Source organism: Mercenaria mercenaria, chromosome 2, assembly GCF_021730395.1.
Source record: "Mercenaria mercenaria strain notata chromosome 2, MADL_Memer_1, whole genome shotgun sequence".
Lineage (NCBI taxonomy): Eukaryota > Metazoa > Mollusca > Bivalvia > Venerida > Veneridae > Mercenaria > Mercenaria mercenaria.
Window position 1 is genome coordinate 18,051,471 of NC_069362.1, and position 27,961 is coordinate 18,079,431.

Sequence of the window (27,961 nt, forward strand, 5' to 3'; positions counted from 1 at the left end):
TTTCTTCGCATTAACCATTAAAATGTAATGGGTTTTTATCAAACTCGATGTGTAACAATATTGTAAGGTCTCCTGCTATTTTGTTACAAATGGGGATAGGGACCAATTTAGCTAAAAAAATAAACACGTTTAATGACCTCTTCTCATGAACCGCTTCATAAATCTTCATCAAACTACTGCTGTAATTATTCGTCTAAGGATAAACGAAACAAAATTGCAACCCTACGAAACCTTTGCGAAAAAATAAAAGAGAAATATTTAAATTGTTAAAGTACGGTGTTTAGATTTGCAATTTGAAAAATGTTAGATGAAAGATGAATGTTAGATGAAAAATTCATAAACTTCTTTCCTTATTACAATTCGCCGACCATCATTTTTAAAGATATTTCTTGTTATTTTGTATTTATAATTACTGAGGGATGAGTGTCTTATTTTTAATTTTGATTGTTCTACATTAATCTGAAGGCGTGCCCATTTAACGGCAGAGGATGAGGAATATTTAAGACAAAACAGGCACCCAAGTGGAATAACATATCTTCTGAAACCCAGTTAGATGGCTTCGACACATGAGCAACTTTGTGCCCCTAGTGAAACTCCAAACGGTAGAGGTGAGGGGAAAGTAATAAAACACTTGACCAATGAGACCAAACGGAGTTGGGCACACAAATGCTTCAGCATTGCTCGAATCCATTGGAATAATTTCTTAACAGATAAGGTTAGCTTAAGTTTTTGTGTTAGAGGTTCATTTCAGTCAAAAATGATAACAGACGGACAAAAAATGATCCCAATATGGCCACTCTTTAAAAGTGTTATTTGTTAAGCTTTGATTGACCGAGAAATTTTGAGTTGGGAAGGTCTGTTTTTTCAGATTTTTTCTTTCAATCAATTCATAGCCAATTAATATACAAACAGGAAAAAATGGGGTTACAATACGACAGAAATTATTTTTTATATCTACACAACTTATTTGAAAAGCTAAACATTTTTTAAAAATGAATATATGCATTTTGATAGAATATCTGACTGCCATACGAAAGAAGTTACGTTCAAAACGATTTGGACCTGAGACAATTAATGTGATGGATCAGTCAGGATCTGTGAACAAACTTTTTTTTCAAGAAAGCACTGGCTTTGGCTCTACATCTAAAATATTTAACTAAACAACTGATAACAAATGGTTTCAAAACTTTATCTGAACAATATTTCTATGTTTAATCCAAATATTTTCAATTTGAATCCCCTAGGCCGTCGGGCTTTGTTCTTTTCACTGTATAATTTGAACAATCGTAGAACGTGCCTACTTCATCACCTACCGGCACATCGAAGGCCATGTGTGGCACTAGCACAGACACTCCAGATTTAAAACAAATGATGAACAACACCATAATTCCTGACTTTTTGAGTTTGTGTCATCAGCTACATGTTACCATTACGAACGCATGGATTCCGATCAATATCACTTTGACGCATTAAAACAGCGATAAAACATGTTTACCGTTATCATTCCGGACCGCGTAATCAGAAAAAAAAATTTTTTTCGGCGATTTTTATGTACGTGCGTGCGGGTGAATTTTTTTTTCTTTTTCTCGGGAATGAAATCATTGATGCGGTAATTCCGACGAACGACAAATCAATTTGGTATGGCCTAAAATATCAGTTTATATGGTACTAGAACCATAAATGTCAAATTACAAAATTTATGATATCATAATTAATTATGAGATAGAACGATAGGCTAATGAAAACACATCCAAACTGAATAAAAGTCTATAACACGTTCTTTTTATCTGGCTATCTTATTGGAACCAAATACACGATAGAGCCAGAAAATATGACACTGTTTACATTTGGATTAAACAAAATGGTTTTCTCATGTATAAATTGAGCAAGGACAATGGCTCAGTGATTTAATGCTTGAATGTCCTTATGTGTTTGCTTTGTCTTTCGCTGTGCGTGTGTATGCGTGTGTTTGTCTGTGTGTGCTGGTCTTGTGCACGTCCGCATGTTGCGGATTGCGCTTCGGCGAGGCTGTGGTTTTGGAACATGGCTTTATCTGTTGGATATTCAAGCTTGTCTATCAATAAAACTGATAATATATGGATAACATTGACTGATTGATATGTATATACCTATGTGTTTCTTGTTACAAATGAAAACATATTTTTTCTCTTTTTTTCTGATTAGATGTACTTTGATTTTGTATTGTTCTATTAATTAGCTTATTAGTAAGTACATATTTTTCATGATGTTAATAATAAAAGTCGTTTATCTTAATTATTGGAATTTCTGAATACTTCGCACAGCATGAACATGTTTATTAATGCGTGTTTTTTAGATGTATTTCTCTTTTGGCCACAGTAAGAATTACACTAAAAAGGCTACGATTAATACGTCCTAACTATCCCAACTTCATTAGGATATAATTTTCATTTGTCGCTTTAAAAAAGTGATTATGAGACACTCCTTTTCATTGTATGTAAAATGAAAGTGTACACACATAAATATTCTACCCCTTAAAACAGTTTCGTTTCTCGTCGACTTAAAACTGATATTGAGATAAGTAAATAGTCTTATAGGGTTCACACATGTGAATTACAGGCCTTATTATCCACCCCTTTCCCACCACAACCGCCCGAGGTGGAGAGTTATAGAGTTAGCATTGTCCGTCCGTGTGTGCGTAAGTCCGTCCGAAATTTGAAATGCTTGCAATGTCAAAATCTCCAAACCTCTCATAATTACTGATGAGCACATGACCTTCGCTCACATAAAGTATTATCCCCCTTGACCCAGAGATTTCCCATTGATTTGGTAAAAATATGGATTTTTTACTGTATCTTAGTAACCTATTGATAGATTTTCATTGAAAATCTTTATAGGGCGGTGATGCATGTGCAGCGTCATCAGGATCACATGGAGATCAGCTTCAGAGTTTTTGCCATTTTCTTGTTTTATAATCCATAAATTCCCAAATAACAAAGTAATCCATTGATGTAGCTTCATAAAATTTAATGCATACCATTATAGGACGGCGATTTATACACATCTCTTGAGTAATTGGAGAATTATTGCTCTTTAAGTAACGCATTGGTGGACTGTTTTTGAAACTTGAAACTTTATACAAATATAGATCACTATTGGGCGGTAGTGTATGCGCATCTTCGTCAGGATGTCTTCAATAACTGCAGTGTTGTTGCTCCTTAATTATTACAGCTTTCAAAATATAGTTCCCTTATTCACAAAATAACCTATACGGTAGGGGATAAAAATTCACTGAATTAACTTGTTACTTACTTTGTGAAACGTGTGCCTTAGAGGACATGGCTTTCAGTGACGTTAAAATCAGAGCAACTGAACAGTTCGATTTATTTCAGTATGGCTTTGTAAAATTTCAGGCTTAAAAACTTTATTGCGTTAGAATATTGAGTACTGAGTATTGCGTTAGAATATTGAGTACTAGTATTGCGTTAGAATGAGTACTAAAATGAGTACTTAGTACTAGCCAGGCCATACAAATTGCATAAAACGGGTACTGAAATTGAGTCAGTGTGTTTTACATTACTGTGAAGGTCGACCAGAAGCACCCTTTCTTATATTCTTCCTCGCGAGTATATATTCCACTCTACAATTTCGCTTTCGTTTTATACCTTTCTGAATATAAACTTGGTGTTGGTAAGATATTTGATTTAATTTTATGAAGTGTTGAAAATATGTACAAAGTATACAATGTAGTTTTAACTAAGAAAGTTACTTCTTATAGTTATAAATGTTTGATGATGCTTTCCTATTGATTTCAAACATTGACGTTGTTTGATGATACTTTCTGACGAAGAAAATATAGAAGTTTGCAATGTTAAAATCCTCATACTTAAATATATCAGCATTGTACATAATCTTTTTGTTATGACTATTAAAAGTATATATGCTGATATATGATTTAAAAAATACTCTAACACGATCCGCAGCAGTTGCTATATAAACATATAGCGAAATCGCCTATACATGAATCTACGATAAAATATAGCTCTTCCATTCCGCCCTACGATTGTAACACGACTGAGATTCTACTCTGCTTCCGTTATATACCGACTAAATACTCGACTTTTTCAGTGTTATGTAGTAGTAATAAAAAGTACATCAAATTTTCTGAAACAAACAATATCTAACTGATGAATTTATTTGTTTATATTTTACCGTAAGAGTATGTTTCAGCCCGGTAAGTTTCAACTTCAACACCAGTGCATCTATGTCTGGTCGTGTGTGTAGTTTACAATTTCTGCGTTGTAGGCACCACAAATGTCAACTAGATTCTACTTTGACAGTAAATAAATCATAATTAATTTTCCAATCTTCCAGACTCAAGTTTTTACGTGTTTATATGCCGCCGCAATGTTCTGGCGTGTATGTTTCAGTGCCATCATGTAGGTGACGTGTACTATTTTTAGAAACTGCATATGTAAACCTTGAATTAAGTATTTAACTCTGATTTCTATATCCGACCTTTGATGTTATTGAAAATAACATTTTCACGGCAATAACTACTTAATACTCTAATTAAAATTTACTGAATATCGGAAAATTCCGTTTGATGCAACGCTTTCCATTCGTGGGGAGGTTTTTATAATAGCATATGGCCAGCCGAATGACAATCGCGCTAAAATGTAGTGCTGTAAAATGCGAAGAATTTACGTGGTTAGAATCGAAATAATAAATATGTTCCAATAATTTTATCAGTTAATAAAATATGGGCAATCGTTCGGATGCGAATAATTAATCACTCGTGCTACGCACTCGTGATTTAATTATTACGCATCCGAACTCCTGCCCATATTTTATTAACTGATAAAATATAGGCACATATTTATTATTTCTTAAATAAAAATTCATCCGTATATAATTTGAAAGCGTCGGAACAGTAGCAAGTAAAAACTGATTTGTAATTACGTGTAAAATAAAAAAAAATCCATAATACATAGAAACTCAAACTGATATTTTATGCACTCTCATTTTCAGATCCTGAAAAACTGGTAATGTCAAAAGGAATATGCCACAAGGCCTTGTATGCTATTAATAACTCGTATCGTGACTGAGTGTAATGCCAGCCGGCATGGCAAAAAACAGATGGTCCAATTGGCTTCGAATCGGGTGTATAGTTGCCATGGTTACAATTTACCCGCTGTTTTTCGTTAATCTTCAGTTTAACCTTACAGGATACGTACCATTACCTATTTCAAACACTTTTGAAACCTTAAAGGCAGCATATCGCGGATCATCAAACATTTTGACAAGAGGGAACAAAAGGAAACCTAGAGTAACACGTACTCTGACTGATATACACGAGGGCGTCAAAACTGATAATAAAAAAGATGTTGGTGTAAAAGATGTAAATCTTACTGGTTCTACTCTTGATATATTATGGTATAACCCTCCTGAATGGCAAGATGTTCGTTCGGAGGATAACATACTTCGGTCAAAATGTATATATGAAAATTGCAGGGTGTCAAAAAACAAATCAGACCTTCAAAAATATGCTGCAATTATATTTTCTGTGACAGAACAGTTGAGTTACGTGCCCCCAATATCACGAGAGGAAAGAAATCCAGAACAAGTATGGATATTCTTCTACTCAGAATCACCTGTTCATCACTTTAGAATTGCATACCGGCATGATAACTGGAGAAATACCATGAATTGGTCTATGTCTTACAATATGGATGCTGACATTTTTCGTCCCTATGGAGTCCTTGAGTCAAAGAAGGAAATTATAGAAAGAAATTACAGTACTATATTCCATCGCAAGACTAAATTTGTGGCATGGGCCGTGAGCCATTGCGGAGCGCGAAGTAAAAGGGATGAATTTGTATCTGAACTGTCTTCATACGGCATTCAAATAGATATATTTGGAAAATGTGGTGACAATTCTTTTTATAGCAGTTCAGAACTAAGAAAGATCATTAGCAGAGATTACAAATTTTATTTAAGTTTTGAAAACAGTTTGTGCAAAGATTATATAACTGAAAAGTTTTTTGCATATTATGATTTGGATGTTGTTCTAATCGTAAGGGGAGGTTTGGATTACGACAGGTATCTCCCGAATGAGACTTTTATAAACACAGCACATTTTAATTCAGCTGAAAAATTGGCAAACTATATTCACAGTGTTGGTTCCTCCGAGGAATCATACGTAAGTTATCTTCGCCAAAAGGATAGATACACTGCTAAGCATATATACCAGATCCCGCTAACTCCATGCATTATTTGTGAAAAGCTTAACAAACTGAATGAAAGTAGGAAAACGTTCGAGGATCATGTGTCATATATTCATCAAGAAACGTGCTGGAATCCTACAGATATAACTCCAACATCACTAACCTGGTTAAAATTCGCACCAATCGTACTATTAATCTTCAGTATATGTTTGTTTCTAATTGTTTGGAAGTGCAACAACCTGACGCTTTTACATAAACGTTTTTTGAATGCCTGTTCCAAAGTATGATAAAGTACATATTTTCACTACTGAATTACATTACGTTTGTCAGTATTTTCAGTGTTACTGTTGATGATTTTTGCCCTTACCTTGCTAAATTTCTATAATGAACTTGTCCATCTTCCAATTTGGACTGTATCATTAACTGTTAAAAGGGGTTAAAAAGATACTGGCTGAATAGCGAACAGTGCAGATCACGGGTGTGCAAGCTGATTGGTCGCAAAGGCAGAATCAATCGTGCCCAGCATGGTAAGGGTTAGCTTTAGTTTCAATTTATATGCTGCATTGTGTGTTGATTGTGTTGTGATTCTGAAGAGTTCCGTCCCCATTATTTCTAAGCAATAACTTCATTTCTTTTTTCTGGACGACTTGGACTTTATCCGTTGTATTATTGTTTTTAATATGCTACATATTGGTGTTTTTTTATAGTTCATTATTGCATTTTATAGAAAATAAAACAAGTGGAATTAAATTGCGTTCAAAGTCAATAAGTTGAAATCTTATTTACCACTTTCTTAAGGAAGGTGTTGTAGTCTTATCTGAGAACATTAGTTATAATTTGTCAAATCATTGACACGATATTGTACTCACTGTGCATCAATCAATGCAAACTCATGTTTATACATTTACTTCTAACTAAGAGTTTACGCTTAGTTTGTCTATTGAAACACACTTAAACAAAACTAAATAAATGCATTTCAGAGGCGTAATACTTGTCTTACTACTAGTGTTTAAGTCTAAATTTTAAGACAACAAATTTGTTCAATTTTGTTTTTGGCGGGTATCGGCTGTAAGAGAGAGAGAGAGAGAGAGAGAGAGAGAGAGGTCTACATTTGAACATTTGTAAATATATGTCTGAATTTAGTTTTTGATTTTTCTTTTCATGGTTATATTCGCAAACGTTTATTTTTATCTTATTGACGCATTTCTGTGGAAACAAGTTGTTGATGTGCATGTAAAGTAATAGTATCCTAAAATCTTTCCAGGATATGCCTTGCATTAGTTTTTTTTTGCAGTGCTGTACAAATGTACATTACACTCCAGTATCGTGTAACTCTAACCTGTAGTAATGACTTGGAGTTATAAAAGGCTATACCGCTCATGAACAGACTGAATCAAACTAAGTCTGCTATTATGTTGCTTGATTGCGTTGTACGCTTCCAAATGATCTTTATAAAGAAATGAGGTCACTTGGTCAAGACATACGTATTTGTTCAAGTGACCCCGCTTGACCACACATAGCGGCCGTTAGAGCTTTAATATTTTAAATGCCGATTTGTTGATATATGTTTACAGCGCACGAACACAGTTAAAGTTACATTCTGCCAAAAGTTTCCAGGACTTAAAGTTTTTGTTTAACGTCTCATTTACATTGAAATAAAATGATAAGGTATGGAATCAAAACTTTTGTATTTGCTGGAATCACTATGGTACAACAAAATCAAGTGGTCATACTCTATTATCCTCCTGTTACAACCATGCAAGTGTAAAAGAGTTGTTTCAGTCCCTTCATACACAAGTTGTCTAAAAGTATACATGGAACAAAATGAGTTTAAGAAAAATTCCTTCAAATGACCCCTTTTAATGAACTTATTAGACAGTCCCACGTGAAATAGTTACCGTCATGGGCGCAGACATATCCAACTTTTTCGTAAAATCAAAAGAGCCTATTAGATGCAAATTTAGTTCTTTAAAACGTAGAAGAGGCTATAACCCTGGTTTTATGGAATTTTCTTGTCTCTTGTTACTAAATCTTTCATCATAATTTGTTTTACAATGGTATCATAACCATTATGACTGTAAGTATTGATGTATTAAATTGTCCCTGTTGTCACACTTATGTTCCTCTTTACTTCAAAGTCGAATTCATTACTACAATATTACCATCATTCTTCTTTAAGTTTGAAAGTCTTAAATTCCATTTTGGGGATTTTCATGGAATTTCTTAGATACATGCAGTACTATCTGCATATTCATCAATATTACATGCCTTCTATAAATCGCCGATCCATAGTTACCAAAGTTTGTTCTGCTAAAGTTAAAATTTCTGATGTTTATTGCTCTTGATCTATATTATCGTTACATGCGCTTAATCTGAATGAAATAATCAAGTAAACATATATATATATATATATATATATATATATGAAATTAGGACATCTTGGATTTGTTTCTAGAAGTTAAAGAAACCCAGCAATCTACTTCTGAATTAACTGTGAATGGATGAATGGCGCAAACAAGAACCAGCATAGCAAACATTTTGCAGTTTGTATTCAAGAATGATGCATTATTGTTTACTAAGCAATGTAATTGTCTTAGGTTGGTGTTTACTTTGCAGTCAAAGCAAAATTAGCTATTATGCTTATTTTTGTGCCCCAACCACCAACTCATTCGGTGGGGAGGTGTCACTTCGATTAACCTTTCTCCATTCAGCCAGACTAGCCCTAGGATTGTCCTTCCTTTCGACATGTATATAGCACATATCTCATTATGGGATGGTTTCAATATGTGAAGTTGTGACTATTTTTTATGTTCTTCAATATTAACCTACCTTTTTATATTTGATGTTTTTACCAGCGAAAACTCACCTTGTGAAAAATCTATTTGATATTTTAACAGACTTATTTCATTTCTATAATTATATAGTTTTCAGGAAAATATGTAATAAGGATATTTGCTTTCCAAACGTTGTAGAAGTAATGTATAGTGTGTAACTTCATTTCTTGCTCACTGCGTGAGATCCGCGTTATGTGCGGGCAGTATTATAATAACCAGTATCTATCTGCTGCGTTTCAAATCAACACCATGTATTGACATACTCACTTCAAACTGTGCACAAAATGCTTTTGCGCTATCTTATCATCGCATATTGACTTTCGACGTTATCAAATTTCATAAATCACTTCCTTGTTATAAATGTTATGTCCTGAAGAAGGATATCCTATACGCTCGAGTGTTGAATAAAATGATATGAATAAAACTTTTACAGTCAGTGATTCAGATACTACACTCGTTACAGTACAATCCCTAAAACTGAAATAAGTACCCTTCGTTTGCAATCTAGTCATTTCCTGGAGTTTTTGTTTTCTATTCTTTTCTTCTTGAAGTTCTTCTGATCGACAAATGGGCTCACAAGTTTCAAATTTAATATAAGCTGTATACATTTGTCAACTTGATTGACCAAACATGACTTTTACAGATTTTACAGTCCAAGTATGTAAGATAGCAAACATTACATACATTAAATACGGTATCTTACCAGTTTACAGGGAAATTAAATCAGATAAATCGGATACGGGTGTACACCATACATAAATAAAGATGGATTTAAAGGAAAACTAGTGGTTATTGCGAGGTAGGGAAGGTTAATTTCGTTTACTTATCTAAAAGTAATATATATCATATTACATATGATAACTTGATAAAGACCCACCACATTAACTGTTTTCTTTTGGCCTAAATCGTGCACTAATAGCTGTATTATACCTGTATTATCAGTAGTGGGGGCGCAGGGTGAGGAAATATAGGTCAATAAGTTGTGGTGGGCCTTTAAACTCAGTTGTTCAAGGTATATAGTTGTGGTCAGTTGTTTATGATACATATCTTAAATTATTAACTTATACCTCGGACCTTGTATCATTCCAAATTGTATTTTCTAAACTCTAAATATGTCGATATTGTTATGTGTAAAAATAGCTACCTTCTTTTTTCTACTACGCATATTTTTGTAGTGCGCGGCCGAGTGATTAAAGTCGATTCACTTAAGCATCCTCTTATCTATTTGGGTTATTTTCTTTGTATCCTCATCGTCATCTATGTCAGCGTCTTAATGAAAACTAGCATTACTAAATCATAACGGGTTGTCGTTATGCGTATGTCTGCGAAATATATATTTTCGTGGTCCCTTTCAAATATAGGAATTTGAAAAATCAGCGATTCATTGTCCTACGTTGGGTAATGTTTTATTATATTTTTTTTGTAAAAGAAGTTCGAACAAGGATATAGTCACTATTGCTAAATGATGGATTTTTGAATTCTAACGATGTTTTTTATTATTGAAACTGTAACTGTATCTTGAATGATAATTATATTATTCCTATATTTTACTTTAATTTTTAAACTGTAAAAGAGCTGTCGAAATACTTCGATTAATGATAGATGAGGATTAAAGGAAGTACAGATTTGATAACCCTAATGTGTTCTTCCGTTTTAAATTCTACAATTTAAGTCAAATTTTAATCAAAAAAACTGTACTTCCGCATTACCTCATTTCTTTACACTGTTCGTAGAATATATCTCTCCTAAAGCCTGACGATAACATTCGACTTAAAAGAATTTGCAAGTTGCTTACTTAAGTATTACACATTCTTTAAAAAGCAAGATTAAATGAAATTACAAATAATTATGTTTTTCCTTTAAAACACGATAAGTTTCATTTATTTTGATGCAACAGTTCAATTCGCTATAGGCCTTCGGCGGTATAGACAGATTCAATTTTAGATACCGCGAAAACATCTCACCACATTACTGAAATTTTATGTATTTATTCTTAAAGTGTATTGGTCAAAGTGTTTTTCAATAAATGATATATTTGAATAAGTTAGTGTGTAAATCATAGTCACCGTAATTTATATTTCTAGATATTTTCACCACAGTTTGACGCACATACATATGTAGCAGAAATTATTCTCTTTCCAGCAGCAGGCTTTTAACTGATAAGAAGAATAACAAATTTCACTATAAAAATGTCACTTTCCCCAGGACATTTTTCATATTTTTCTTTCCTGCAGTAATTATGCATGCCTTTTCCTGCCTTCTGAAAAAAACATGCATGATATGTAGCTAGTCACCTATGTCTACCATAAAGTTTCAGCAAAGTTTTTCTCCATTTTTTCCAAATGTTTTACCTAGTGTCATTTTTCGACTCAAAAAACTGTTTTTCAGAAAATGATACTTTAATTTTTTCAGACAACGCATTTTGATGCAGTGAACTACACATTTATCTAAAATAGGTAGTGCCTACTTCGAAGTTTGTACTTTTAGTTTCACTGCATACATAATGGTTAAAATTGCTCCATGAACATCATAATTATCGTCCTTTAGTTATTCAAACTTGTCATATGTTTATATTGTTAGCATATTTCATAAGTAACCTACTTTATACACTTACAACAAGATTAAGCATAAAGTTTGGTAATGGTCAAGATTGCTTTAGGTACACTTGAGTCGTGGCCATTGAAGTCGGAAAGACTGTCATTTTCTGTATTGTTAACATATTAGCCGCAACTACTAAAGAGATGTACTATATGTAAACAGTACAAATAAAAATAACAATCAACCGCACACTTCAATTACTAGATGAACATCATCCAGTATGTGTACTGTAAAGTAAGAACTAATAGCAGACACAAAATAACAATCAGCCACACACTTCAGTTACTAGATGAACATCCAGTATGTGTAGGGTAAAGTAACTGTTAACAGCAAACACAAAATAAGAATCAACCACGTACTTCAATTATTGAAAAAACGCCCTGCATGTAGACAGTATACACAAAATGACTATCAGTCACTCACTTCAATAACTAGAGAAACGCCTTTAATTGTAGACAGTAAACACAAAATAACAAGCAATCACGCACTTCAATGATTACAGAAACGCCATTAAATGTAGACAGTAAACACAAAATAACAAGCAATTACAGAAACGCCATAAAATGTAGATAAATGTAGACAGTAAACACAAAATAACAAGCAATCACGCACTTCAATTATTACAGAAACGCCATTAAATGTAGACAGTAAACACAAAATAACAAACAACCACACATTTAAATTACTAAAGAAAACGTCATACATGTAGATCGTAAACACAAAAAAGAACAGCTTTACATGCAGACATTAAACATAAAATATCAAACACTCACACATTTAAATTATAAGAGAAATGCCCAACATGTAGATTTTAAACACAAAATAAAACACTGCCAGAAATTTAGATTAATTAACACCTTACATGTTAGTAGTAAGCACAAAATAAAAAACAAACAAACAACATTTATTTCAAATACTAAAGATATATGAAGACAACTCATCGTCATACCGTAACATAACATGTTAATTATTACAAACAGTATCATAACGTTTTTACAAAGGATAAGGGAAATCGCAGTTAAAGACTCCCCATATATCCGTAACTAAAATGACTTTTAAGGTAAATGATGTGAAACTGTTCCACATACTATGCGAGTTGTCGTGCACTTTTCACCTTTAGAAGTGTTCTCTGTACTGACCAGTACAAAATAAACCACAAAATGGCCTGTGGATTTATCAATAAGCGAACAAACCACAAACAAAAAAACAGGATAGGTTGTTTAAAACTAATTTTGTACAAACCCATTGAAAGAAGTTTTGCGGTATGATTTTAATTAAGAAATAAATGTATATTTTGTGCGTTTAGACGGGTATAAGCCATATTCATCTCACTAGCGGTTCTTTAATGATTTACAAGAAATGCTAATATGCATCAATCAAAGCGCATAAAAATATCAGTAACATTCATTTCGTATATTTACAATTTTTAAAGTAGCCTGGTACAAAAAGAATTAGTGTTTTTTCCATGAGTATCAGAAAATCAAAATGAATGGTAAGCTATTGATCTTCACAGAATGTAGTCAGAATACAAAAAAAAAAAGACACACCCATGTTATATACTATTCGCCTTCCGCTGAAAACAGAAAGCAGTTCCGTAATTTTGGTTTAAGATATCATGGAACCTAGTGATGAAGCACATAGTCGTGTCGATTAAGTTTTAATCTTTTTTGTTGTCGATGTTGCTTTTGTTCTTTTTGTGACGCCAACTCGCGCTTGCAGTTTTGAAAGGGCCGCTCTTGATAGTAATGCACGTGACCATCAATGTTGTTAATACGCAAGTAATAGTTTTTTTTCTTTCTGTATAAAACACATACTGAATGTAAATAATTGTCTATGAGACTGTACCATGCCTTTATGTATGCCTTGCACAGTTGCAATATACGAGTTTTATAGTAATGATTAAGACGGAAGTGGAATATTCAAAAGAATGACAATGCAACAAAATCAATGGTTGCATGTATATAGGTTATTTCCTTCTTCCTATTGGTTTAAGTGGTGCGAACAAAGATATGTTCGCACATTTGTATACTCTACTCCTTTTAAGTGCAATATAGTTATCTACGAACGTCTTGTTGATGTATAATAATGGATAAAAACTCGACGATTTGTTTGTCCCAAAATTGTTCAAGTGCAGCTTACATAGGGATTTCTAAAGCGTGCAAAGGTATTTTTTATACCGTATACGTATACTTACATTTTCTTATAGCTACATAATACTAGCCTCTGTAGATCGCATTCGCTGTCTTATAATGTATCATGTACACATTAAGTTTAATTATATCATGTGCATTTTTTATTAGATTAGGTCGAAGTTTATTTATTATGTGCTTTGTTTATTACCTTTTATGAACAGTCTTTTATATGAAGTGCACTTTTATTACATTGTGTGGACAGTCTATTATGTACGGATTCCCTGTTGCATTATGCATGACTTTGTTATATTATGTGGAATGTTTATAATATAACATTAGGTGGAGAGGACTTATATCATGTCGATTCTTTATTACATTAAATATGGAAAGAGTTTATGACATGTGCTTTATTTATCACAATATGTGCACAGTTCGTTATGATGATGACGAGGTCGTTTGACTGGAAAATATTTACACTGCTTTAAGTGTTATTGTACATGCCGAGTAGATGATCCTTTTTGCATTTCATTCACTAAGCCAACCTTTAATGACTTTTTGATTCTTGCTCCTGTCCCCTATTGACTTCTTGCCTATTACTACTATGCTTTGGGAGAGACATGCGCTTTTCTACAAACGCATCGTCCAGTTCTCAGTTAGAAACCACGATGAAAAGTTTTAATGAGTTAATTAAAGTTCAAACTTACCAATTGAAATTTGTGGGCAACTGTTGCATATGTACTTGCAAAGGATGGCAAGCCTGGGTGCTCAGATATGTTAATAGGCATCAATAATGCACCTGTTTGCTATAAACGAGTATTAATTAAGTAGTTTGATATTAATGTTTGAAGTCTCCACAATCAGGATGTAGTTCATCTTGGTATAAATGCCTTTTGTAAGCTAAATTACCGAGAAAACGAGCTTCAAAATAAATCATTACTCTGAATAGAGCATCCTTGCTTTGAACTAAAGTCACATTAATGTACAGGTGAATTCATAGATCACAGGTGGTATAAGTATCGGTAAATACACTGATGCTTAGTTCATTTGACCAGAGTTTCACCTCTAGTAATTCCATATTACTGTCGTCGTCATCGTGAAATATACTGTATATATCTTAAAAACGCTGAACACTGTCTTTAAAATATTTCCAAAGTGTTAGATATTGTGAGAATTTGAATAGTCTTCTTAAAATAATATGTAAAGGCTGAAAACTGTATTGTGAGATTTTCGTAAATTATTTTTAAAAAGTCCAAATATGTTAATTAGCCTATCATTTGTTCAAAACGGCATAGTTAGTAATATTAAAATTGTAAATATATAACAAGCGAATGTTTCCAGAAATATCAAAGAAAGCTGTTGGAGTATATGACAATTTTCTGTTTTCTTTTTTCAGGAATGACATGTTGGCCTAATTGATTTTGTTTTACAATGAGACGATAGCAAAGGTAAATTCATTAAATAAAAAATCATGAAATACAAATTTTATCTTAACAGGTATAGTGTGTTTAATTAAATGCATTGTAAGGCACAGTGCTGTTTCACGTTCATTTTCCTTTAAAGGTTTGTGAAATAATGTAATGTATAAGTAATTAAAAATGATTATTTTATGAATTTATTATGAATCTAAACAGTTCCGTTTAGTCTTTTTTATTGATTATTGTCTTGGTTTAAGTGTCCACTAGCCCGTTTAATGAATCTGTACAACAATTAAGCCGATGCAAGGCAAAGATGTTACATCTCCTGAGCTTACTATTATATTGCTTGGTTGCGTTCTATGGTTCCTTGTTCTTTTTATTAAGCAAACTATATCTTTTTATTAAGCAAAATATGAAGATCAATCACACGAAAAAGATTTTGGCCAAAATAAAATGAATAAAGTTCTAACGTTATGTTTTGTATTACAGAGGATATTTATGTGTTCATTGTCTTTTATATTCGTTTATTTACTGTGATTTACAGGAAAGTAAGCAATGGTTAGTATACGAGGAGTTGCCTTCCGACTGTATCCTAGAGCTACATTTTTTAAACTGATTTGGTATGGACTTATTTTCCTGACGTTATCGTTCGTGTTGCTCATGTTTACGATCGACAGTAGCCCAACAATCAACTACCCGTATAACATGTACAAAGGATATCCTTTGACAATTTATGACAATCCATACAACATCAACAAAACAGAATGCAAGAATTTTAAAGTGGTTATTGTAGTACATTCCGCGGTTACTAATTTCAACAAACGTGACGTCATCAGAAAAACCTGGGGTAATAAGGCCTTACTTAGAAGGTACGGAACGAAACTTGTGTTTTTTCTAGGAATGCCACTCAAAAAAGACTTGCAAATTCTTATTAATGAAGAATCGGTGAAGAACGATGATATGGTACAAGGACATTTTCTAGATTCATATACAAACATAACTCATAAAGCTGTACTTTGGCTGCGATGGATAAATGAAAATTGTCCGAGTGTACAAACTGTGTTGAAACTAGATGACGATGTGTTTGTAAATGTGTTTTCATTTCATCATCATTTACCATTGTTTGAAATTGAAAGTAGGCTGAATAGACATATTTGGTGTGAAGTTGTACCAGTGGGTACCCAGCGCATTCAACGAAAAACTGGCCTGAAATGGAGGGTTGCTGAACATGAATTAATGGGCTTGACACATTACCCTTTAACACTATGTCGTGGATATTTTGTGGTGATGACGATAGAAAGTGTCAGAACAATGTATGAGGCAGCCAAGGAAACACCTTTTTTCTGGATTGACGACTTTTATATATTTGGGACTCTAGCAAATAAAACAGGAGCTCGTTTTTCATCGCTTCAGTTTCTAGCCGAAGAAAAGGATGCGTTCAGCTGTTTTACATCAACAAAATCTATCTGCCAAATAATGGGAGTATTACTAGATTCAAACGATGTTATGGAGACATTTTGGAAATACACAATTCAGCAGTTGAATTCCATTTCGTGATCAATGCTATTATTTGATATCGTGGGAAAGAGACCATATGTACACATTTTTAAGATTTAAGAAATTTTCACTTTCAATATTTATCTTTATTATTATTAAGAATATATATTTACTCATATGCATAAACTGCCGTGAAACTATATAGATATTGATGACAAAATGGTCAATTGGTTTGTTTCAGTTTGAAGTTCATGCATCACTGAATATATCTATTCCCTGTATAATTTTGAGTGTGTCATTTTTTTCTAATGAAATGATTATTACGAAATGCTTAAAAGTATTTTCAAATTTGAGCCGCGCCATGAGAAAACCCAACATAGTGCATTTGCGACCAGCATGGATCCAGACCAGTCTGTGCATCCGCGCAGTCATGTCAGGATCCATGCTGTTCGCTTTCAAAGCCTATTGCAATAAGAGAAACCATTAGCGAACAGCATGGATCCTGACCAGACTGCGCGGATGCAAACGCATTATGTAGGTTTTCTCATGGAGCGGCTCATTTGTAAAGATAATGCACTGGGACATTATTACAGCTACACGGAAACGAACATATCTAACAATTTTTTGAAAATGGCGAGTTTTAAAGGTGTTGCCCTTTGGTGTTTCAAAATCCACATATATATATATATATATATATATATATATATATATATATATATATATATATATATATATATATATATATATATATATATATATATATATCAGTTAAATCGTTTTGTCAAATAATGAATGTTTAAAAATTGTTCAATTGTCACGTAAAGCAACTCTTTCTTTCCATGATTTGGTGGGGTTCAAATATTTCTTTGAAAATTACGGAATTAATCATTTAGAACTTATTTCTTTCTGTCGTGACTTCTTTACTTCAAAAATAATCTTCTAAACACCTAATATTTAATGCTTCGTTCCCTGGTGAATTACTTATTACTGTTGTACAATTGTAAGGGTTTCGTATGGACAGTCTACAACATGAGTTTTAAGCATTCAATTTCAAGTAGTAAGTATGTATTTCAAAATGTACACATACACAATGTTATTATACTGTAGTAAAACTACCTCATAATATTGAGATAATACTTAATGGGGTTTAGACATTTGAAAAAAAGTGCCTTGCAACTTACTGTAATCAGGGAAAATAAATACTATAGCAGTTTGATATATTTCAAAATGGTTTTGTGAATTTTCAATTTTAAATTATATATATAACTAGCATACTTTCTTCATTTTTATGCCATACTCCAATTTCGCTTTAGTTTTATAATTTCTTCAAACATTTTTAAATATTTGATTAAATGTTATGAAGTGTCGAATCAATTATATATTTTATTTAGTTAAATCATTTACAAAATGTATATATATTTAGATGCTGTTAATATATTTTCATTTCACAGGTTTTATGTCATGATGATAATATGTTTAATCACTGACAAACAATAATCAAATCTATCAGCAGATCCTTTGAAAAAGTAGAATGCAACCAAGAAAAATAAGGCAGTCTAATAATGTTTTCATTATAGCAGTTGAAACTACAACAGTTTCATCAAAAAAAATCCCAAAATACGTAGAAACTAAATTTCTTTTTACATATTTTTCTCTTTCTGACCCTAATAAATTGGGTAATGTCTGATGGAACATGCTAACCTTATATCCGGTATTAAATGCTATTAACTTATTGCAGATTTATATTTGGTCGAGTTATAAAGAAGAGTGCATGCTTAGTTTGTCTACTTTAAAATACGTTCATGATATTGGTGCAGCTTACAACACTGTGTGTATGCATATCGGATCCCTCTGTTCGCATACAAGACCTTCTGAACTCCAGCGTCGCTGCTCGGAAAATTGAAATTTTCGTCCTGAACACAGGTTTGTGCATAAAAACATATGAACCACGGGAAGATGTAGCTATATACCCTTGCATTTTTTATCTTTACATTTGTTTTGTCAAAACGAAGATGGAATGTAGACGGAAGGTACCAACTCGGATGAACATCAGGTCATGTTTATGAAACTTTATACGACTTTCCGTGAATATAGCAAGTATCTAGTACCTTCACTTATACCATCTTATTTGTAAATACACTTGTGGCAACGTTAAATGTCGCAACGCCGCTAAATGTCGCAACCACCGTTATATGTCGCAACCACCGCTAAATGTCGCAAAATCGCCTGCCGCTACATGTCGCACCTTTAACGTTAAATGTCACAAAAATTTGCCCACCGTTATGTGTCGCAACACCAACGCTAAATGTCGCACTATGACTATCTATTCCTTGTGTATATTTACTTTTTTTGAAGAAAGAAAAATTAACAGGGTCATGTAATACAAATAATCATCTTAATGGTAAGTGTTGTTACGTATAGCAACAAGCGGGCCTTGTTGGCCCTAGATCGCTCACCTGAGTTCCACCTTGTTTGAACAGTCACGCAAGAAAAATATTTATTATTTTGTAATAGGACCAGTGTTTTAGGACAGAAATATTCTGAGGTTTCTTCTAACTAAATACGATTTGGTAATGATACTGTTTGTTTGTGGGGGTTGGGTATGGGTGGGGAACGGGGTGAATAACGACACAGAAATCTAAGACACAAACACACAGCACCAAGACAATTAATAGAAAATATAAATATTTACATTTCTGAAGGGGATGGGGGGAGAGAGAGAGGGGGTTATGTGTGAGTAGGCGGAAAAGTAGGATAATAAGGGGAATGAGACTAAACCAAACAATTTTAAGAGACTAAAAGTAAAATAATATCAAAATTCCCGCTTTACCTAAAAATATGTACAAAGGGCCACATAGGATCTTTCTCCGCCATTGAAGCTTGATAGTTACCTTATGATTTGAAATGTAAACCTCCAAACAAAGAAATAGAATCCATGGCTGATTAATAGAAAATATTCGTTTTCTACAGGTGGTACAAAACACAGTTACAGTCTTCGTGTCGCGTAGTTAAACATCCTGTTGTGTAACAGGCCCGGATCGCGGCCCGAGCCGATCCCCCACCCCCAACCCCATCCTTGTTGGCTTAGTAGTGACTTATACTCATCTAAGTTGCACTCGACTACTTTGGAAATAATATTTTCTCAAAATGTAGACCCAAACCGCCCCAGAGGCGAACATTTTATACTTATATTTCAAAATTCCCCAGGGGGAAGAACCCTTGACCCCTTAAAATGAGGGGAGTACCCCTCCAGTACCGTAAAATTAAGACAAAAAATGCACCAGAGGCAACCATTTTATACCCGCTTTTCAAACGTTCCCGGGGAGAGCTGCTGAACCCTCGAAAATGGCAGGGATAACCTCTCCCATACACCGAAATTTTGAATAAAAAATGCAGTAAAAGTCCAGCATTCCATACCTGTATTTCAAAATTGTGAATGGGAAAAGACCCTAACCACCTAAAATAAGGGGAGTGCCCCTCTAGTACGTACCTCAAAAAAATAGACAAAAATGCACCACAGGCCAGCATTTCATACCTGTACATAAAAAAACTTTCCCACAAATACGAATAGAGGAACCCCGTACCTACCGCTCGTCGCCGATGACGCTTTTGTTTTAAACTGGTCCCCCCCCCCCCCCTCCACCCCACCCCCTCCTCCATCAACAATTTCTGGCCCCGGGCTGTTGCGTAACGAAATTAAGGTCGACTAAAGACATGCGATACAACGCACGACAATACGGAGCGCGAGCTTAATATCTCATGAGCTAAACAGGACTCCATAGAATTACATAGTTCAGACCTGAAATAAATTTGGTACTGTGGCGAGTACTACGTTAGTGCTCAAACCTTTAGATATAGAATATATAACGTATGTATGGTGCGGGACTACTGAAAAGCAAACGTGCAGATAAGAGTAAAAGGTCATTTCAGCCCTTCCAAATCAACACATTGCATACTGATGCATGCAAGCATGCATTACCTCTTATCTTATCTCTAAGTTGTAAAGACTGTTTAACTCTTATTTTGCTGTGCGACATTTAGCGTTGGAGTTGCGACATATAACGATGGGCAAATTTTAACGGACATTTAATGGACATTTAACATTAAAGGTGCGACATTTAGCGGCAGGCGATTTTGCGACATTTAGCGGTGGTTGCGACATTTAACGTCAACCTTGCGACATATAACGGTGGTTGCGACATTTAGCGGCGTTGCGACATTTAATGTTGCCACAACACTCTATGTGGTTGTTTTCACCATATTTCCTTAAATACGCCCTATTTTGGATTATGCACGGGATCCCTTTCAGTCAGTGCAATTTAGCCTCGAACTATATACACCTGTCACGGGTGATACTTAATAAAGTTTTATGTGCTAAAGGGATATGATTTTAACACGCACATTCTAAGTCTCCTGCAAAATATTCCATTATATTTTAAAATGCAATTTTATAGCATGATAACTTCAGATTACAAACAAACGTGAGTGCTCACGTGATGAACTTGAAATATCATATCTTGTCCTGTGTCAATAATGTTCATATAAGAGGGCACTATAAAATCTAATTTACAATTAGTCATCCAGATATTGCTGTCATATAACACACCGGCGTTTTGCTCTTTCTCTTAAAACTAAAAAATGATAAACCTAAATTCAATGTTTATAAATCAGGTGCTAAAGAATTATACCACAAGGGTTCAGCCCGAATGTTAAACTGCTAAACTGTTGGGAAAGTAATATTCAAGAAATCGGGACAGCGTTTATTTCATTTTGCAAGAGACTTTCAATATATTCTATAATTCTAAAATACACACAGTTGTATTTCCCGAGTAATGTTAACGAAACGCTTGAGCTTTAAAAGTATACTTACTTCAGAAAATAAAACTGCGTTAAAATAGTTTTCCTATTATTTAAGAGTACATAGTACGTGTAAGCAAGTCACAATCCACGTTTAATGAGTCAACTATGATATCTGGATGGGAAATTGAAACAGTTGGTGGCGGATATAAAGAAATTTGAGAATCAATAGGTTTTCATGGTATATGGCCGGGATTATTCAACGTATATTTATGCAAAATGATACAGCGGGCTAAAATTAGGTCTTGTTACAAGGGTAAATTCAGATTAATTGAAGCGTAGCTATTTATTATATTTCGTGAAAATTAATGTTATAGCTGCTACAATCTAAAGTTCGTTTATCTCTGTCCCATTGAGTACAAGTTTTATCCAGGTTTGAAGCACATGATTCTCCAAAAGTTGTTTTTTCTTTAAAGGAGAAGGAAATTACAGATATTTAACTTTGTATTTATCAGTGTATTTCGGGTTCACAGTCTGGTAGTTGATAATTTTATTAATATGCGCGCTAGCTATCTAAAATAAGCCTAAAATGTGTCCGTGTTTCCATTGTAACGCATTTTCTCTCATTTTTAAACAAATATGTATGATAACGGGATTTTCAACGGCTGAAACGGAAAAAGGTATTACAAATCAATCGTCCAATTTTTTTTAATGACCGAATACACCTTTCACTAAGCCATATTCCCAATAACATCAGTTACCATCATCCATTTTGTAACATCAATAAAACTACATAAAAGTTGCAAAATATTGATCGTCTCAGAGCGAAGGACTCATAAAAACATTTTGGCAAATAATGGCTGTTTAAAAATTGTTGAAATAAAAAAATGCTCAGAATAACTGACACGTAACGTCATGACGTCGATGAAGTCATTTAATTTTTTATAGCGTTTCTGCGGTAATTTATTCATTATTTCAGCATTATGAAACCATAAAGCATCAGATCAGAGGCAGGTTAATGATTTTTTTTTTCAGAAAAATAAATATGCAAGCACATTTCGTTTGTCGTAAACGTTGTCGTAAATCCTCACGTTAGCTTCCGGTTGGGCATGCGCACTGTAGATATTAAGGTAACATACTTTCTTAAGTTTTGTGACTCTCCGCAATTTGTATAGTTTGAATGTTGTACTATTGTTGTTGCCGATACTTTTATTGTTGTTCTTACTCTTATCATCATCACTATCTTCATCATCAGCATTATATTCATCCTTATCATCATCAAGGAAAGCCTGACAATCAGTGAATTTCATATGAAAGCCATCCTCAAGTCATTCATAATGCTGAAAAAAAAAAAAATCGGACCACAACTGAAAAAGATATGGCAGTTTGAAATGAATTGCTGATCATGGAGGCAGCCATTTAATGTGTTTATGACGTCATTTACACACTGCTGAATTCGTTGTTTCGCAAATAATTTTTTAAATAGATTAATTATATTTTTCTTGAGTGTAAGATGAAAAACATGATAATTTCTTTCATTATAGCTGGAAAAATTAGAGAAATTATTTTAAAGAAATAAGTAAATACCGTTCAAATTTGTGTCTACAAATTTAATAAATCCGCCATTTTGTTTTGTGTTGCCATGGAAATAAAATGGTCGCCATTTTAATCAAATATTCAAATGCTCCTAACTTTCTCATTTTCAAGTCGATTTTGAAAATTCTTTCACTTCTTTGAATGATTAAAGAAATCCCAGCAGATGGAATTAACATCAAAATAGCATTGCCTTTCCACGCAATTGTTACCTAAATGAAGATGAGCATTGCTAAATTATAACGGATATTTTGTTGTTAAAATAAATTGAAAGAATCTGCTCTAAGAAATATATTTTTCTTGTTATCCATCCGTTAGTCTGTCCGTCAGTTTTTGTGTCCGTTTTTCAGTTTCTATAACATGAAACTAGCCACATGGGTCAGTTCAGAAAGGTATAAGCCACCATTATTAAAATTTGGAATTTTGAAGGATAGGGAGATAGCAAGTCGTTTCTCGATGGGTGTTTTCTCACTTAAATCATAACTCCTATCTTGATTGATTTTACTGATCTCTTTTTTGTTTTTACTTTTTCAATGTTTCCGATAATTTAGGAACTATCGAAGGGATGTAAAATGGTAGTATACATAAAGATAACAATTTAAAAATTGCATATTCCATTCTCAACTACGTTTTATTTTTATGATTAATGGTTAAAATTGCATATGGTTTTAATATCTTTCCCTTTATTCCAATATGTTCTTTTTAAAAGCATGTAATTTATACAAGTAAAAAATGTGAATCACGGTAACCGCATCAAATTCAAAGAATTTGGTTGTTGTTTACCTACACGTATAAGGTATTACTTGTTCTTTAAAAAGGAAGATTCAACGAAGTTATCTGTATTCTTTTTTTCTCAATTTAAAGTTAAGCTATACTGTGAATGTTTAAAAGTAATGTTAAGCCTGTTCTGCCTTTGCAGACCAAGATGAGTCAGTAATTTTTCAGTGAACACCCTTTGCATAACAAATGGTAATGCCCAAATTGAATGATGGGCCAGTCCATTTTAGAAATTTAGCTAGGTAAAGGTTAAATCTTTGTCAAAGTGTTGTGATATCTTCAAGAAAGGATGTACTTAAGTCATTGATATTATGTAATTTTTCAATTCGAATTATCGTTAACTAGAAGACACTTAGCTATCTCGTTACTTGCAAAGTGTGGCAAAAGTTGATCTAGTGAGATCTAGTGAGATTGCTTTATATTTATATTTAGAATTATCTAAATCCGCACCTCAAACTCATATGGATTACTCCTTCAAATTCTGTAAGTAATTTTAGTGGGATACAGAAGACGTTCCGATTCCAGAAGCTTCCCTATCTTTATAGCGTAACAACGAATCATGATTTCGATATCCTTCTTCTCCAACTATAATTACCATTACTGGAGTAAGAGTAATTACGTTTGCGGAACTACTGGATTCCACAATCTCATACGCAATACCATTCTAACTCCTTTTTTCCAAGAACAATGCGTTTCTTGAATGTTCTTCCGCTACACATACAGTCAAGCCCAACTTTGACTCTGTTCACTGAGAGGCAGGCAACAGTAACCATCTAATCTATATCTATGTTTTTAATCTTAGTAATTGAGCGTGCTCATTGTTTAACAGTCTGTCCCAGACAAGCGCCTCCCAGTGTTTATCAAAATAAATCAAAGAATTTACAAATGTTTATTAGAATACAAAATTAATAAAAGCATCTCGCTGAGGTTGAGACGTCGATAACGTCGTTGAAACATTATCACCGTGTGCCGATTTCATATGAATGTCTGTTTTCAAGGAACCATAACAGATAACAGTGTGGTCATAATCACGCCAAATGTAGAAACATTGTGAATCATGATAGGGAAGGTATTCCTTGTATCGCTTCTTTAAATTATCTAGCAGCCAGAGACAAAGCCTACGTTATTTTTGAACAGCCCCGTACTTGATAACATTAATATTTGCTCGAACTTCGTAAACAGTTTCGGCAATTATCTTTAAAGTTTTAGCATGTGAATAAAGAAGTGATACTGATATTTCGTTTAATTGATTTTACTTTAGATCAATTTGCAATACTTTGTTTGATTAAAATGTACAGGAATCTGCAATTAGATATTACCTAATTTTCAGAGTTTTGCTTGGATTTCTTTTTATGATTTTTCCTGTATTGCAGAAGGAACTAAAGATTATAAATCATGCTGGTCGCATAGCCACTATATTGGTTTTCTCATGGCGCGGCTCATTTGTGAATAACAGAGTACAGTTTGGGTTGCTGGTAAGGGACGTTAGAAGTGTTGCACATTTCAATAAGTCTCATGAACGGATTCATTCAAATCTGGGAAGAAGATCATAGCTCCAGTTCAAATCTAATCTTCTATTGTTTTGTTTTTGCTTAATTGTGCTCTATGCTTTCAAGGAACCTTCTTACAGATTTTATTATGCAACTGTTGTTGTAAATGTAATCAATAAGGAACTATCGCATTTCATTAGCTATCAATAATTAAGGTTTGTTTTGGTGATTCTTTGAAGATTTACCATACATGATAAAATATTAAAGTAAACGAGATTATCCAGTGTGTTTAGTCTTTCATCTGTTGCTTCATTGTTTAAGGTTGTGGCGTTATATTTCAGTTAAAAAAACATTTCATTATGTTTCAACTGCTAGTCGAATTAAGGCTGCAGTATTAATTCTTGACAGTGGACTATATTTAATAATATAAACATGAAAATAACCAAATTAAACAAAATATTAAAATCAGTTACATGATATATTTCAATATTGATAATACAGTATATTGACTATCATGATATATATTGGCCTGTATGTTATTGAGCAAAATGCTTTTTGTAAATTTAGATCTTACTGCAAAAATGAGCTTTCAAACTTTCGATAATAAAATGAATTATTTCTCTCTACACAAAACTGATGCTTTGAACCAAAAGTCACCTTTATGAACAGGTGATTATAAATCACAGTAGGTGTTATTTTTCTAATCTGTAGAGCTATACCTAGTTCATGTGACCAGCGTTTCACCTCTAATAACTCCATATTGTTGTCGTCACTATCGTGAAAAAAAACGTTTGAACACCTTTCTAACCTTTCCCAAGTTTCCAATAATTGTAACAATTGGAATTGCCTTACTAAAATAATAGACAGACCTCTCTGACCTGACGCAAACACTAGCTAATAACTTATTCCTAAAGACTGTATGAACATGCATTGTAAAATAGAAAAATCGAAACTCCAACGGTTGCCGAACACGACAAAAAATGAAAATATTGCAGGCTCGATTTGATTCACAGTGTATAGGCTCTCTGTCCGCCCAAACGGAAGTCGCCAAAAACTAGGCGTTCACTTTCGTTTTTTCAAATTTTTGGAAGCTGTCGGTAGTAAGTATTTTATGTTTTTCTCTGGCTATTTGAAATAAATATTTTTGTTCTATATATTTTTTCAGTGTATGATAAATGTCTCTGCAACACATAGTCGTTAAATAGACATTAACGCTTGAAATTAAAACGTACTTTCACCAAAAAACACAGATGGTCAAAGTCAAAGATGAAGCATTTAGGCTAAAAATTCCCATTATTCTGAAATTGCGAAGGAAATTCATGTCAGAACCGCTTCTGAATGTTTCATCATCAATCCATGCACATGAGTTTATACCTACAAATATGCATTTACAATTCTGAATACTTGAAATTTCGTTTAATCCAACATGCATCTGAATTATGCACTGGCCGCCTAGTCGCAAAACGTGATATAAAACTGTACCACTATTCGCCAAAACACTGTACGCCTATTCAATAAAGAAATGATGAAGTGTTTGCGCTTATAAGCTCCATATACTGTACTCACTGAATTAATAAATATAAGATTTGTATTGTATTTTACTTACGACAGACAAATAGTATTCATTGGTCTATTTCACCATCGATGTCATTGTCTTGGACGAGAAATAGTACGCGTGTTTCCGCTAACATACGAGAAAAAATATATATATATATATATATATATATATATTCCGCTCAGTTTGACAGGACACTTTAGTTTTCATTTTAGCTCCACTATTCGGAGAATAGGGGTGCTATTCTACTCGCACCGGCTTGGCGTTGGCTTTCTGTGGTTAAAGTTTTTCGGCAACCTTTGTTTTTCTGTCACATCTTTTTTACTTCTGCTTATATCTTACTGTAACTTCACATTGTGCAACATACAAAACAAAGTCTTTTTCATGTAGGGCTGTGTGCATTATATCCAAGGTCAAGGTCACCCAAGGTGTTATACTTGGTGTCTGAAATTATTTTTTGTTTACAAATTTAAGCTTCGTCGCTGTCTACCTGATTACCTGGTAGTGTCAAAGTGTCCAATTTAAAAAGGGTCCCGCTCACCTATCTTCAAAGGCGATGGTAGCTTTATTCAAATTAGTCATACATGTAGAACAGCTGGTCATTTTCAATTTGTTCTGTGGCGGATACTGCAATGATTATGACTGGAAACGAGACGAGACCGACCTGGATGTTAGCTTCGATCTGCTTGATTTTGAATGATATCAGCGGTGCTCTTGAGCCGGATATTAAAATAAACTGAAATTACCAGCTACCACGCCGACGGCAACTGTTTCTTCTGTGAATGATGATAAAGTCCCCGTCGTAAAGTCCAAACAAGTCTTCGAGATGCCGGAAATGGATCAAACACTGTTGTGCCACGTAACGATTACATTAATGATGCGTTAGTGATTAATGTTCCTAACTGTGTAAAGAATCAAGTCGTTATTCCAAAAAATAATTTTAAACACTGCAGGTTAGAGTTAATTAGCACGCATTTATCAAATTAAATTGTCCGCGCTGCTGCGCCGCACTAGACCAATTTAATTGATAAATGCTTACTAATAAACACTAACCTATACGGAATGTG

General features: G+C 33.6%; 1 protein-coding gene across 11 annotated transcripts in view; it reads left to right on the top strand.

The window, feature by feature from the left end:
* Positions 1–16,966, top strand: part of LOC123563402 (beta-1,3-galactosyltransferase 9-like) — a 46,639-nt gene extending 29,673 nt beyond the window's left edge. For 6 of the 11 annotated variants that reach the window (XR_008368587.1, XR_008368584.1, XR_008368589.1 and 3 more), the window contains exons 2-4: positions 5,011–6,733; positions 15,164–15,215; positions 15,730–16,966. Coding sequence is in view for 5 of the 11 variants with exons in the window: in XM_053531284.1 (XP_053387259.1) it covers positions 15,741–16,742 (1,002 nt within the window). In the remaining 6 variants the exon portion in view is untranslated. Of the gene's footprint in view, positions 1–5,010; positions 6,734–9,708; positions 9,840–13,643; positions 13,803–15,163; positions 15,216–15,729 lie in introns of those variants that run through there. The other 5 variants (XM_053531284.1, XM_053531287.1, XM_053531279.1 and 2 more) reach the window with 3 other exon arrangements.
* Positions 16,967–27,961: the final 10,995 nt, after the last annotated feature.